At 40.4% G+C, this 16,447-nt stretch overlaps 1 protein-coding gene across 1 annotated transcript; it reads left to right on the forward strand.

Moving 5' to 3' along the window:
- Positions 1-78: 78 nt before the first annotated feature.
- acot11a (acyl-CoA thioesterase 11a) lies at positions 79-16,028 on the forward strand (the record flags this gene model as incomplete). Its single annotated transcript, XM_080836235.1, has 15 exons — positions 79-273; positions 1,950-2,019; positions 2,837-2,897; positions 3,028-3,129; positions 3,404-3,551; positions 4,178-4,334; positions 9,319-9,438; positions 11,802-11,940; positions 12,071-12,126; positions 13,648-13,714; positions 13,987-14,070; positions 14,602-14,735; positions 15,294-15,425; positions 15,534-15,660; positions 15,864-16,028. The coding sequence occupies exons 1-15, from the start codon at positions 90-92 to the stop codon at positions 16,026-16,028; spliced, it is 1,746 nt and encodes a 581-aa protein (XP_080692361.1). The 5' UTR covers positions 79-89.
- Between the last annotated feature and the right edge of the window lie 419 nt (positions 16,029-16,447).

The raw sequence follows: 16,447 nt of genomic DNA on the forward strand, positions 1-16,447 counted from the left end.
GAATAAGGGTTCCATTTTGGAGCACAAATCCTAGTTTTTAAAATATTTCTTGCAAAACTATTTATAGGTCCGTGCAGTGGTTTACAAAAATGAGCTCCCCAAACAGTACTTGGGGCAAGCTGAAAGACCTTGCCCTGGTGGATAGGGAGATGTACAGGAACCCCACAGAGGTAAAGAAGAGCCAGATTGTGATGCCCTGTCATGCCAACCACTGCCAGGAGCTCAGCGTGGGGCAGCTACTCAAGTGGATGGACTCGACAGCCTGTCTGTCAGGTGAGGAGTGAGGAGCACAACAGAGACAATTCAGGACTGGGGGGCTACTCCAAGTACGATAGAACCATAACGACTGTAAATCTGGCTCAAGATCAACAAGTATACATAAGACTACCATGAGGTTATTCCACATATGTTTTAGTGACTAACCCTGACTAGTTAACTGTGTACCCTACTTATAGATGAGCCTTGTAGCTAGAGTTTTATTTTGTGTAGAAGGTGCTTAGAGGAAGACAGGCATGTCGTAAGATTTACATTCGATCTGGTTTGCTTTTTGGAAAGCTACTCTTGTTATGACTTTGTTAGTGGTATGTTATTAGGCAAATAACACTATCAGATTAAATCAGAACCACAACATAAATGGCATTAACTCACTTTCAGTAGGGGAGAGTGGGGTGAGTTGTGCCAGTTTTTACTTAAAGTGACTTTAAAACGTGGCCATGACAGTAATGCTTCCAACTAAAATATGAACATATATTTCAGGATGTGGTGCATTCCTGGGAACAATCACTTTGGATCTGAAATATAGTATTTAAGAAATATAGCTTTCTGAAAAAAGGTGGTCTCTTGGCACAACTTGCCCCTGGTGCGGGGTAAGTTGTGCCATTGATTATTTAAGTAAAAAAGTATATTTTCAACTCATCTCTCTGTGATGCTTTATAAAAGCTAAACAAATTCAATACGAAATTACTAATTTAAGGTTTATTTAAAGTTATTTTACAACATCAAAGGCAGATTTTCTACAAGCCTATTGCGCCACATGAGCACATTAAAGGGCAATTTTCTTAAACAAGGCCTAGGGCTTCATGAACACATCTGTTTCTTCTCCATGTATGTTTTTAATAACATCCTGCATTTGTTCATCTGCCTTGGCACCTGACTATCCCCTTCTCTACCTCTTCCACTACTCTGTCCATGTCCTTTGGAGTGGAAGCCCTGCCTGTCTTCCTCTAATAACTCTGTGGCATGATGGTCTATTTCTCTTTTTGGTCTAAAATTAAGAAAGCCACATAGTTTTAGTGATAAAATGTAAGAATACAATGTACAATAACAATAAAATAATATGTTTAGAATATTCACAAGTGGAGGTGCCACTGGCACAATTTACCCCAATCCCACCTTTTTGGTAAAAATACATCATCCAGCAGTTTTGCACTAAAATCATGCTAACTATATAGACTCATAGTGTAGCTTAGCAAAGCACTAAAACATCTGTGAAATGTTTTCAAACTTGTCTATAACTGTTCAGACACAACAATCAAAAAACCTTGATAATAGAAATTTTACTTTGGAAGGCAAAAAACATTTTTTTTTTAACTTAACCTCTCATGCAATTAGGCTCTATTCTTTGCAGGATGAGTCAAATGGCTGAAAAATGTGTGGTCAAATGACCAATTTCTTCTATGATTCCCTAGAAACAGGGGATGGCACAACTTCCCCTATGGCACAAATCAACCCACTCTCCCCTACCCTTTATACTTGGCTGAAGACAAATGTGCATTCACATGCAACATGTCTTTAGGAAAACAGTGATGTCATTTAATGCCCTTTTTTTTTACCATGTATTGTTCATAGTCATAGAAATATCAGAATACAGAATCGTCGTAAACTGGTACTGTGTCAAGATATGCTGTAGAGTGGATGATTCAAATGCTCTCTTTCCTGTGGTGTTCCAGCTGAGAGACATGCAGGATGTCCCTGTGTTACTGCCTCAGTCGATGATATCTACTTTGAGCACACCATTGGGTGAGTGTGATACTGTATGTCATAAGGGAAAATGTCATGTCTGAAAATGCTATTTGCTTCACCATTCTTCCTGTGGGTCTCTGAGAGGAGAGTCTCCTCTTTAGAATGAATAACTGCCACATTATGTGTAGTAGCCAGAAGACTTATGCTGACCACCAGAAAAATCCTCCATATAGTTTAAGACGTTATCCCGCACTGTGTTCCTCCACCGCTGTCTGCCACGTCTGAACCGCTCTTGGACTTATTCATCATTTCCAGTGAACACATCCATCTATATGTCATATACCTTTTCACTGGCATCTGTTTTAGTTTAGATACTGCTGTGTCTGGGAGGTGTTGTTGAAGCTGTAATGATGTTGGGAGTGGAGGCTGCTGACGTGGCATAAGTCGACTTCATCGATTCCTCCACAGGCTTAGCAGACGTAGAGCTGCGCCCTTTGAAACAGGACTCTTAATTACCGTGTGTGCCCCTCTCCCCACCAGAGGAGATGGCACTGCAGTAAACACAAACGACTGTGATTAATAGGCTGTGGTGGTTCAATGGAGCCAGAGGGAGAGCAATATAAACACATCGACTGGAACAGATGCCATCCTCCCAAATGTCACAAGGAGATGCGTGGAACATTTTAGTGGAGAAATGTCGTCTGAATTAAGTCAGCATCTAGCCGTCATATGGGAGAAATGTCGTCTGAAGTCAGCATCTAGCCATCCTATGGGAGAAATGTAGTCTGAAGTCCGCATCTAGCCATCCTATGGGAGAAATGTTATGATATTGCAAACCTCTAATTTTTTTTTTTCTTATCACTTTTCTTCACAGGGTTGGACAGGTGGTAAATATCAAGGCCAAGGCCAATCGGGCTTTCAACTCAAGTATGGAGGTAATGGTTTTGACACTCTATTCAAGTTTTAAAATCAGTGGTGCATTTATGTTCCAAGTTTGCAATATACAGTAACCCGCTACTTCAATCAGGTTCAAAATGGTTTAGTGATCCTGCCCAATGGTTTCAGGTTGGCATTGAGGTGACTTGTGAGGATCTTTTCAGTGGATGCTGCTGGAAGGTCTGCAATGCTTATGCTACTTTTGTGGCCAGACATCAAGGAGGGGGAAAGGTCAGTAGGTTTTCATTGCTTTGCCATAATCATCTTGGAAAGAAACCTTCTCTATATCCACTGTCACTGTATGAAATCCCCATAGTATTAGCAGTTCTGCTTTGAGCTAATGTAAAAATATCATATCATATTTACTTGACAGCTTAACAAAAGTTGACTGAGGAGATGGAATATATGTGTGTGTTTGTGTGTGTGTGTGTGTGTGTGTGTGTGTGTGTGTGTGTGTGTGTGTGTGTGTGTGTGTGTGTGCCCATGTGTGTTTTTGGTTTGTAAGGTGCACCTGCGACAACTGGTGCCACGGACTCAGTCAGAGCAGGCAGAGCACAGCGTTGCCGCGGAAAGGAGAAGGATGAGGCTCATCCACCATGACATCATGAAGGACATATTAAACAACGAGTCCTTCCAGAAGGGTATCACAGAGGGTATGTGTGATAGTGATAGACAGATATGGGTTTTTCAATGGCCGATGCCAATATTAAGAGAACAGGCCGGTCGATGGCCGATATATAAAGCCGATATCATGTTGGTTGCACGAGTGGCGTAACCATGACAACAATTGTCATTTCAACATGTTAATGTGGATAGCAAACATTTAGTAAACGATACGAAAATGTTAGTGTGAACGGATATCGTTTTTTATTGCGAATATGCATATTTGTATATAACCGGGATAGTGTGTACAGGGCATAAAGCAATCGATCCTCAGATCATGGATCAAGGGTGCTCAAGGCAGAAAAAGTAGATAAATGAGGACATTATCAGAAATTGAATATGAGCTGAAAGAATTAAATCTCTAACGTTATGACCAACAGCAGCCACACTGACAAGGCTCTCATTGTTTTTATAACGGGCTTGTGAGCGCAGAGACACCTCATGTTTGGGAAGTTTCAGTTCTCAGCTGTAGTCTACACAACTCACTTATTTCCTTAGAGAATTGAAGTGTCATGAAATCACTGTGTTTTGTCTAAATGTAAAGATGTTTTCCTATGCATAGGTAAATATTCAGACATTGCATATTTATATGTGTGTGTATGTGTCATTGTCTCAGGGGCAGAAAGCCAGGACCTTCAGGAGGCAGTACCCACAGAGAGGACTCGAGTGGAGAGTGTTGAGCTGGTACTGCCACCTCATGCCAACCATCAAGTCAACACTTTCGGGGGTCAGATAATGGCCTGGATGGAGAATGTGGCTACAATTGCAGCAAGGTATGTCACTTTCTTAACGGAAGAGGAATGTGCACTAATATATACACACTGTAAAAAAAAAATCTGTAAAAAAACAGTAAATTACTGGCAGCTACGGCTGCCAAACAAAAACCGCAAAATTAAAGTAAAACATCCTAATTCAAATAAAGTGCAAAAACCCTATATTTACAGATATTTCCATTTAAGGATTTGCAGAGAAAAACTGTTTTTTTTTATAGATTTTTCCTCAATTAATACAATCAAACACCATTAATAAAGTTACATCCCTAACAGTTTAGCAGAGAAAAACTGTTATTGTACAGATTCTTCCTAATTTATTACGAGCAAACACCTTTTATTAAGTTAGGGTACTAAAAGTATAGCAGAGAAACACTGTTATTTTACAATGTTTTCCTCGATATTTAAGATTAAAAACCTTCAATAAAGTGGCAGCCCTAACAGTTCAGCAGAGAAAAACTGTTATTTTACAGATTTTTGTATCTATTATTAATATCGAACACTTTCAATAAGGTGACAGTACTACAAGTTTAGCAAAAAATGCTGTTATTTTACAGATTCTTCCTAATTTATTACGAACAAACACCATTCATTAAGTCAGGCTTCTTTAATTAAGATTAAAAATCTTCAATAAAGTGGCAGCCCTAACAGTTCAGCAGAGAAAAACTGTTATTTTACAGATTTTTTTATTATTAATATCGAACACTTTCAATAAAGTGACAGTTCTACAAGTTCAGCAAAAAATACTGTTATTTTACAGATTCTTCCTAATTTATAACGAGCAAACACCATTCATTAAGTCAGGCTTCTTTAATTAAGATTAAACACCTTCAATAAAGTGGCAGCCCTAACAGTTTTGCAGAGAAACACTGGTATTTTACAGATTTTCCCTCATTTATTACAATGAAACACCTTCAATTAAGTGACGGCAATTCACATTTAGCAGAGAAACTGACATTTTCCAGATTGCTCCTACATTTTTATGATCAAACACATTCAATAAAGTGCTGACACATGCTCAAGATTGTAAAATGATGGTTTTATTTTGGAAGACAATTATTTCAAACATTGACTTGCAGGGTTTGTGATTGAAGAGTTTCAGGTGATGCAGAGTTTATTGATGGAGTACAGACGGGGAACAGGACACAAACAGAGTATACAAATCAACGAAAGGGTTAACAGACAGAGTTCTAACACAAAGATCTAGGAACATGAACTAAAGATCGCACAGAGTCTCACTCTGGCTACTGTGCGCAAGGGCAAAGAACAGAGGTACACGGCTACAGGCCGGACAAGACAGTCACATTACTCCCGGTGCCGTATGCACGGCACTCTGGATAATGCAGTCCTAAAAGTCTGCCGGCACCGAAATGGCTGACTCGGAAGCCAGCAGACAGGGAGCTTGCTGGGCTGGAAGCCAGCTGACAATGGGGTTGTAGTCGCCGGTGGCCGGAAGGCGGAATCCCAGGGACGTAGAGTGGGCCACAGATTTAGAAGACTTGGGCAAAGGTTTCACCCTTGTAGCGACGAGACCAAACACGGAGTGAGGGGAGTGCAGGTTATATATAGGAGTGAATCAGGTGTGTGTGATCATGTGATTTGGGATCTGAATGCAGTGCAGCTGGGATGGTGAATGATACTGATGACATGCAGCTGAGAGCATGAGTGAGAGTGAAACAGGTGTATGTGCTTGTGTGATTGAAGGGGGCGTGGCCGGAGCGGAGCTCAGCAGGAACATCACAATAGCCTCTACCCACAAAAGTTAAAACATTTGACTTCAGACTCGTATTAAACTACATGGAGTGAGTCAGTCCATTGCAAAGTAATTTCCCCCTTGTCTCGTCTTTATTGTTCTGCATTGCTCTGGGCCAGCCAGATCCAAGGTTAGGTCAGGTCAAAAGTATTGGGACACCTGATCATCACACATATATGAGTTTCACGCACATCTCATTCCAAAACTACTCTATAATAGTTGCCTCTCTTATAGGAAGTCTTTCCACAAGATTTTGGAGTGGGTCTGTTGGATTTAGTGCCCATTCACCATTAGGGAATTTGGACAATGCTCTTGTGTGACTAGACCAGGCTTGCCGATGCCGTTAGAATGGGTCCCAAATATGTATAGTGGTGTTTAGTTCAGGGGTGGCTTGATTTTAACCGAATGAACAAAGTGAGTCTGTGACGGGGCACCTGTGTGACCCACCACTGCAGCCTGTAGGCTGCTGCTTTTGTGGACTGGGTGAAGGTGTTTTGGTGTGTGTGTGTGTTACATGTTTGATGTTCATGTCTTTGTTCAGTTAAAATCAGCACACATTCAATGTCTTGTCTCTGAAATTTTCTGTTTATTTAGTTTAACAATAATCATATTGTCATATTTCATACCGTTTGTCAACCGGTGTTTAGTGTCTAAGTTTGTGTTGTGAAGATGGCGCGATATATGGAGTTTATGTTTAATGAGATTTGGCTGCTTTATTATGTGTCGGCTATGCCGGCACCAAGCCTAATTGCTACCATGTGTAGTCTGTGTTTCCTAGTTGATTGGGAGTTTGATTGTTTAGGTATGGCTGCTGTGAGCCACAGGTGTTGGTGCCTTGCTGATTGACACACCTGAAATCAATGATTGGTATGAGCCAATTCAAGGTGCTTGTCAAGGCTACTTAAACTTACCTTTGTTCTTTGTTCAGGAAAGTTGCCAGTTTAATAGGACGTAAGTCCTTGGAGCTCTCACGATGGGCTAGTTACCTTGGTCCTTTTATTTGCTTTTGTTTTGTTTCGTAGTGAAAGTGATCGTGTTTAATAAGGACTCTCACTGACCAGTTAATGGTCCTTTTTATACATGTGGTCTTATGTGAATTGCTTATTTGTTGGTGGCTTCATGCATTTGTCCTTAGTGAAAACTGTATTTTTTATATTGATTTAGTATTGTCAGTGTTTTAACTGCCTTTGTGCCTTATTTGGGTTAATAAAAATACCCATCTTTCTAACATCTTCAACCTCCTGAGTCCTCTTATGAGTAACATCTTGCTCTAAGCGTGAAGGCTATCCCGACCTTTTACAGAGTCTTATCTTATCAGGATAACCCAATCAGCCAGCAAGATACGGGAACCTGTAACTAATATCATAGGTTGACTGACCTGTCAGTCTGACACAATGCGCGCACCCAAGACTATTTTGTTGCTATCATATGTCCATGGTTGCTATGGTAAACTCTGCTAAGTCTGTGCGTGAAAAACATAAACTAATACTTTCCTTGACTGGTCCACACATGTGTCAATCATGACTGTAGACCAATGAGATGCAAAGATATCCGAGTGCACAACAGAGAAGGTGGGATGTAATCAGTAATTCACGTGCATTTGTTTTGCCGTTTAGCCACGCAAGTTTTGACAGTTCTATAACGTAATGCAGGTGCACAACAAAACACATTTATTCTACATCATCATGGCTTCTAAAAATAAAACAGAGAGCCAGCCCCCAAAAAGATTGTTTTTATGGGGTAACAGTAGTATTGGAAGAGCTTCAACGGTTGGATGACGAGAAGATTGAAATAGAGTCTGGTATAATCAAAAAGCAGCAAAAGTCACGGAAGTGTATGGAGGGCTCACCGATTATTTATATTCTAACTTTTGATTGGGATGAGATATCAGTTCCAAATTTGTTCAAGTGATGGCATACCCTTGGGGGCACACAATTATATGACAAAACTGGGCATTTCTATTCATTTTCCTACTTACATCCACAGTAATCTAGATGTAAATGAAAAAAAATAGGGAGCGCCTACATTTTGGGAAGGTTATCGACATCTTTCTAAAATTTCAGATATCATATATGGTACTCATAGCTTGACGGGTACTCTGTAACATCAAATTGAAATTTTCCACCATACTGTGCCTAAAACTCAAAAGTAAGCCTTTTCATTTGGGCATGGAATTTTTAGGTCATTTAGGAAAAAACATCAAGGTTCTAACAGGTTAAATGAAAATGGGTTTGCAAAAATGTTTATGCTGAATTAGTGAAGAATTCACTGTAAATTTACATAGAATCATGCTAAATTGTTAGTATGTACATAAACCATAATATAATGAGCTACATATTAAATTACAGATTATCAGTGTAATTTTATTTACATTTGCATGTATTTCAGAAAAATGGAAAATGTATGTATAAATAATACAGTTATTTTCTGTAAAAAAAATTGAAATCCATGTAATTTGTCATTATTGGCATTATCCTTAAAATAGGAGTCGTGTTTTTAATTTATAGTTAACCTCCATTATTATATGCAGTTTTGTATACAATTTCAAAAAACAGAAAACCACTGTAAAAATGTAGAGTTATTAACTGTAAAATTAGGTTGTTTTTTTACAGTGCATAATAGGCAGGGTTTACTACTGAAGAGCAGATACAGCACCTGCCTTCTAGTAGATGTTTGATTTAAACTGATACAATATACAAACAAGTCACTGTGAGTTAATGTTTACCGGACCATTTCCTTGATTCAAACTGGGTGAATGTCAAACCACTAAATATAGGCTGGCAATTGCTCACAGAATGCTTTAGTATTGTTTTATGTATTAGTCATAGCATGTTGATCTTTAGCTTTGTGATCTTTGGCTGGATAGACTAAAAGGTTGAGTGCACCCCATGTTGTCTTTAATGTTAAGATGCATTAAAATGTTGTGATTAATAGAGAGAAACAATGGTGAAACAAACCATTTTTAATCAATAACTTTGTGTTGAAATGTTAATTTGTTGACTGTAGAATTGTTTTATAAAAGCATTATAGCACTCGTGGGAGTGGGGTAGGTAAGGGATAATCCCACGGGTGTTGTTGCCTACGCCACTCGGCCTCCGGCCTCAGTGGCTGGCTACGGCCGAACACCACCCGAGTGATTATCCCTTACCTACCCCACTCCCACTCGTGCTATATTGCTTAAATATTTTACAGTACGCTGTGACATTTCTAACTGTTTATTTCCCTCCTCTGCAGTCGTTTATGCAATGCTCATCCCACACTGAAGGCTATTGACATGTTCCAATTCAGAGGGCCGTCTAGTGTTGGTGACCGCTTGGTGCTGAGAGCAATTGTCAACAATACCTTCATGCACAGGTTGGAGTGTCTCATCATTTACTGAACATACCTTTTTAAGTGTAGCTCTACTCTGTATACTTCTGCTCTGAAAGGGCCATTCCAAAAACACAATGTCTGATTTCAACACACTTTCATTTTTGTAGAGTGTCATAATTAAGCAATAAGGTTCGAGAGGCAGTACGGTATCGTCAATAATGTACTTGTTCGAGGGAGTTGTTAGGCCCGACGCGCAGCGGAGGGCCGGCAAACCCTCGAACAAGTACATTATTGACAATACCGTACTGACTCGAGTACCTTATTGCTTTTATAACACGGTTGCCAGCGACTTTATAAATATTAAGTAAAATTAAATTATAAACACTAAGCTGCCTTTCAGCACAAAAAAGTTCTAGTCACCAAACATTGTGTATCGCATTTCAGTAGCCAAGAGAAAATAGTCCCCCTTTGTGTGGCTGTTGCTATGCAACAGACAAATAGCATTGGGAACTTCACGTCTGTAAGCCTAGCACAAAAGCTACGTGTGTTTCAATGGGGTTTTGGTCTAAGCGTTTGCAGTCACCTACAAATAATATTCGAGACTTTCAGTAAAGACTTACAATACTCTGCAACATTCGTGTAGCACAGAAACAACTAACCGGGGCCTCGTTTCCCGATAACGACGTATCTTAACGGCCTACGTGGATTTTGGCGACATCGTAGACACATCATAGCCGTAGGTGCGGCGTCGGGAAACCGCTCTGCAAGGATCCCTCTTACGACCGATTTCAAGTCCTTTTTAGCGTTCGGGAAACTAGGCCCGAGTCAATTTAGACATATAAAAAGTCGTGTAGATAGCTTAATTCACATGAAACATTCCCCACTACATTAGCCACAACACGCCGCCATCTTGGTTAGATATTTTCTTTTGAGTGCGCACTGATTTGGAACGCTCAGGTAGATGAAAACAGGTTGTACAGTTACTATACCGTTGAATATAGCACACCCCGGAACTCACTCTCAGAATGGTGCATTCCATCTACCCGTGTTATAATTCCATCTACCCGTGTTATAACTGTCAGTAAAACACCCTGTAGTCATGACTCTTAACCTGGCACACTTAAATAATGGGCTGGAATGGATCTGACAGTGTCATTCTGTGTGAAGAAGCACGTCATCTGTTCAAAGGGGTCCAATGTAGTAAAACCAAAGATGGAGTCATATAGAATTAAAGTATAGAATTTCTGGCCACAGGGTACAATAAGTAAGTAAGTAAGTAAGTTTTATTTATAGAGCACATTTACACACAGCATACACTGACCAAAGTGCTGTACAATAAGATAAAAAATAAAAATAATAATAATAATGATAATAAGGGGGTATAAGGTGAATCCTTAACCCATGATGTTGTAAGAAACCACTTTACAGACCAAAAATGGAGCTGGGAGTGGGTGAAGGTTTCCACGTGTTTGTGCTGCGCTTTGCTAAAATACAATATTTTATTACAGGTCCCTATCTTGGTTAACGTAATTAATCTGACTCTACTTAATTTAGGAATGCAGACTTAGTTCTTTTTCTTCTAATGCTATATTGCTACCCCTAAGGTAAGCTATGGTAGGCTGACCTAGAATAATCTAAAGTTAGAAATACATAAGAGAAGACATATGAAACATCCAAACATTCAGAGAGTATGAACTGTATAAACTGGCTGCTTAAAGGATTATTGCTAAACACAAAGAGTGTGGGAGTCTCTGACAACAGAAAATACTCCAAGTCCTTTGACCATCTTTCCCTTGAATACCCAGTTAATTTAAGCATTCATCTGGTATGATAATTCATAACATGGAATTTGGTGGTTACACTGATAGTGATCACACAGTCACACAGACAAATGTAGAAGGGTGTTACCTGCAGCCTACTGAGTCCAGAATTCCCATGTTGCTGAAATCTATGTTAAAACTAATCTATTCAGCTGCAGGAGTGAGACCACTGTACCAGTGTTCAGAGTGTGAAAAAGCACAGGACAAGAACCAGAGACAGAGGGTAGAGATAAGAACATCAGCAGGGGTGTGAGAAAACTCAACCTAGTGGAACAATGCACCTCTGGAATGTTTTTAGAGACATAATCTGTAAACAACTGACCCACACCTAAAAACTGATGAGTAATTGTAACTAGAAGGCCATCTTTGTTTTACAATCGAAAGATTCTCGGCCTGCAACTTCGAACTTTGCAATCTGATGCGGTAATGACCTCACTATTACAAGGACAAGGAACAGACCCTGTGATTTTTTGAAAAGACCAAGTTTGAAATGCTCATCAGTGTTACTGCAATGGACTTGGACAGTAAAGTGTATATTGGGCTTTTATTAATTTTTTGTCCTCTTTCTTTGTCCTTACTGGACAGTATGGAGGTGGGAGTGTGTGCGGAAGCCTATAAGGGTGAGGAACCACTTCGTCACATCAACAGTGCCTTCATGACCTTTGAGGTGCTTGATGAGGCAGGGAGGCCACGAACACTGCCTCCGATACGACCTGAGCCAACAGTAAGGGGTCAAAGTTCAAGGTTGTTTAACAGAAGCAATCCAGCCAGTTAGATTTCTTTTAGCATCCCTTATTCAATGATCCATAGCCACTGCTAATAACTCACTAATAACTGGTGACTTTCCTTGACAGGAGGGGAAGAGGAGGTACCAGGAGGCCATTGCAAGAAAGAAAATCCGACTTGACCGGTAAGAAAGCTTTTTGTTGTCCTGAATGCACATTTCTGAAAGAGATGCTTCCGTACACCTGGCACCATACAACATCAGACAGCACTCCCATCCTAGTCAGTAGGGATTCAGTGACACACAGTATATTGTGGAACCGTTTGGTACCCCCTTCCGTTCAATACGCACATGTGAACTGCGATATTAAGGTACGCCTGTCAATTTCCTATAATTTTCAAAACCTGCTGCTGAATACACAAACACCTAACATTCAGATCCACAAAATATCCATGGAGCTTGTTAGAATTTCCCTTGAGCCTGGCAGCGATCTGTATACAAATAGGAACAGTCACCATCACTGGCCCTAGCCCAGGGGGAGTCTACCCATTAGTGAAAAAACACAATCATCCCTCGCTGCTGCCTTCCAACAACAATTTGTGACAAAATAAAAAAACAAACAAACAAAGAAACTAAAAGGGCATTCGGAAAGCGCAGACCTCCACCAAGGCTAAATACCACATTTCGCAACATTAGCGGAAGTGAAACTAAATTTGTGGAGCCGCCCTGTGAGTCGGATCTGCTCCAAATTTTTATGGATTTTCCCTTGCCCATGCTACACCTTTCATGGAAATCAAACCAGTAGCTTTTTGCGTCATCCTTCTTACAAACAAACTGTACCGAAAACCTTAGCGAAGGTAATCATCAAAGCAGTGGGAGTATTTATAGCCAAAGATTTGCATTCCTATTTAGTGGTGACTGAAAATGGATTATGTCACCTGATGGAAAAATGAACCTCTTACCAATGTCCCCTTCCGCACACATTTTAGCAGTAAAGCTGTATGAACCATCACAGAGAGAAATAAAAAAACAAATTGACTCAGACACTCTATCTAGTTCTCTCCTCTAATAGATGTCTAGAGACAAAACACATAGTTTGGTGTTTTTGTCTTAAATATAAAGATACCGGAACCGTACTGTTACTGTGGCCCAAATACCGAACCGTTGACCCACTGTACTGTTGCATCCCTACTGGTCAGTGAGGCTGCTGAACTACATCTTCCTGCCTTTAGATGGAGCCATAGAGTTGCTCATAAAGGTGAAGAGGATTTCAAATGGAGATTTAAAAACTATATCTACATTTTACACTGTACTTTTAGAGTGTTATGTAAACAGACAGTCTGGTCAGCCTAAATCTGTCTACACTGCAAAGTATTGCAGAATGCAGCTCCTTTTGTCCTTATGGATTATATCCCTTTGTTGTGTGTAACCACGTTGAAATAGCAAAGCATCTCTTTATTCTTTAGACTAACTTTGACAAGCACAGATTCGCTGCTCTTCTACTATTTATGCTCACTGGCATTTCAGTTATTCAGCTGCATTCAGGCTTTAGGAAGGAGACTGTCTGAGATGCTATCTCCACAAATGCTATACAATTATATATAGCCTTCACACAAGACAATATATGGGGTGACTTCCAATTGATCCTGAGTTCACAAAAAGGATATCTGATACTTTTTAACCTTAACCCTTCTGTGACCTTTTCAGAAAGTACATAATCTCCTGTAAGCAAACAGAGATGCCGCTGTCCGTCCCCTGGGACCCTAGTAACCAGGTACGGTTACAGTTTTGGGAGCTGTGTGGAATATGTGACAAGTATTGACCACTGGAAGCCCTAGCCTTGCTCTAACCCTCATAGTGCTGACAGAGGCTATCTGCCTCTCCACTCTTATACACCTTTAGTCTTTGTACAAAGATTGTCCTTGGTCTGATTTTTATTAACTGCATAACTCCACGATGTAAGCGTTAGTATGAGATAATCCTTATCTTGTTGTGATAGCCAATGGCCAATTGTGTGCGTGCAAATGATTGTCTTTCTTTATGCAGGTGTACCTTAGTTACAACAATGTCTTTGCCCTGAAGATGCTGGCTGCAAGAGACAACTGGGTCCTGAATCATGAAAAGAATCAGGTTAGATCCCCTGAAGTGTTCCGTCACTGAACGCTGACCTGAAGATTCCAGGATTGAGTCATTTACTCAGTGTTCTTGTCAGGTTTTGGATCCTTGACTGCTTGACTGCTATCTGCACTCCAGAGTTCACTGATATAGATCTCTGAGATGTGTAATGGAACAATATGATGGAACAATATGATGGAATAAAATGATACCTGTGCCCATTGAACTTGCACTATCATAAATCAGATAAGCTTTATAAAACATTTACAATGGAACAGGACTCGGAGATCAACTTTTTTTGTAGATGCCCACACAGGCAACACAATGAAACTGTTTAGTAAAGGACCATCTGGTCATGTTGTTTTTTTGGAAGATAGGGCTTAAAGCATATAGAGAATATTCTCAGACATTTATTAGAGTAATAGAATTGCTCTGAGTTAGGTAAATATAGAGGATTTTATCTCCAGGGGGTGCAACTGTACACATTCACTAAAACTCCCAGTCCATTTGTGCAAATGCAAGGGCTAATGTGTATTTTCCTCCCAGGTCAGTCTATACACAATGGAGGAGGACAAATCCCTGTGCTTCAAAGTGGAGGCAGAGGTGGAGGTCCCAGCAGCCACAGCCTTTCTGCTGCTGTCTGACCTCACCTGCAGGCAGGAGTGGGACCGGCACTACAAGTAAGACAGCTTCACACACGTCTATTGGTACCTTCTTTTGGTTTGATGGCGTTTTTTTGTAAGACCCTACGATAACTCAAAGGCGAAAATGCTGTGCAGAGAACCATTGAACAGTGTGGCATCAAAGAGCTAGCTTGGCATTACCAGTCATCATATTTCACCGGCTGACATTTGATATAGAGTTATACTCCATAGGGATCCTACATTTGGGTTGTCATGAATGAGTAGCTTTTTAAAATGATATGGAAATAAATAAGATTGCTTGCTGCTTTTCTGCTCATAAATCTGGTTGAATCAAGCTGAGACTCAGTTTAGAGTTCTCTCAGTAGACTTCTTCAGTCTCTCAAAAACTGAGTTGAGTGTATAGTCTGACAGGGCTAGGCTACCAAACATCAGATAACAAAATACTATCAGGGAAATTGAAATGTTACATTTGTAGAGGATATTTTGATCACTCATACCATGAACAATTCCGATTGCCTTTGAGAAAGACGTTGCTTTCCATTTATGGGTGAGACATCAGGCTGATGTCCTTTTTCTGTTTTCTTTCCTTTGAAGCTTATGTGAGTTGATAACCAAGGTTGATGAGGATGACATGATCTACCGTGTCGTGACCCCCTCAGTTAGTGAGGCTGGTATAGTCCAAGACTTCATCCTGATGGCATCTAGGAGGCCTCCATGTGATCAAGGGTGAGCATCATGGAGAGCACATGAACACATGTCACCTTCACCTTACCTTACCCTCACTGGATTTAAGTGGGATTGGAAGTTAAAGTTATTTTGTTGACCCTTCGCCAGGGACCCGTACGTTGTGGCGCTCCGTTCTGTCACTCTTCCCACTCACCCGCCCACAGAGGACGTCAACAGGGGCGAGGTGATGTGTGCTGGCTTCACCATATATGACATCTCCAGCAGCACGGCAAAGGTGAGTGACCCTTTCCCTTCCATTGTCATTATGTGTAACGAGATCATCGCAATGCTCGTGTCTCGTCTCGGACTCTTCAGGTCCAGCCCATCAGAATAAGTGCCTATAGAAAGAGCTCTGGGGATAGCTGATCAGCTGACACTGCTCTCTGAGTGAGACGAGGGTCATGTGAGTGAGTCTGATGGCCTCTTCCCCCCTTCTAGATCACCTACTATAACCAGGCCAGTGCAGAGGTGCTGCCCTACATCTCCACTGACATTGCAGGCCTCTCCTCCAGCTTCTACTCCAGCTTCCTCTCCTGCAGCCGGTTCCTGCTGGAGAACAAGGCTGATGCCCCAGCTTCCACTCTGGTCTCCACTTCACTTTGAATATAATTCTATTTTATTTATATAGCGCCAAAACAATACAATTGTCTCAAGGGCGCTTATATATACTCACCTTGTTCATCGATGTTGGATACATATGGAACATACAGAAATGTCACGTGCACAACAGTGATTAATTCGTTTAATTTTACATTCTTCTTCCTTAAATCTTCAGTTTTATATGTAATATCAGACAAATATTAGAATAACACATCTAATTCCTCCTAATTCCTGCTTAAACATAATTGCCAGGTAAAGTATCAATACCAACAATCATCACAATGGTAAAACATACTTACAGTATGAATGATAATACTCTTGCAGTCCATCTAGAGATCCTGCACTGAATTAGTTAGTAACTAAGTTAGAATATTGTCAGGATATATGTAAACTGAATGTATAATAGTGTTTCAACAATGTCT

This window comes from Sprattus sprattus (genome assembly GCF_963457725.1).
Source record: "Sprattus sprattus genome assembly, chromosome: 4".
Taxonomy (NCBI): Eukaryota; Metazoa; Chordata; class Actinopteri; order Clupeiformes; family Clupeidae; genus Sprattus; species Sprattus sprattus.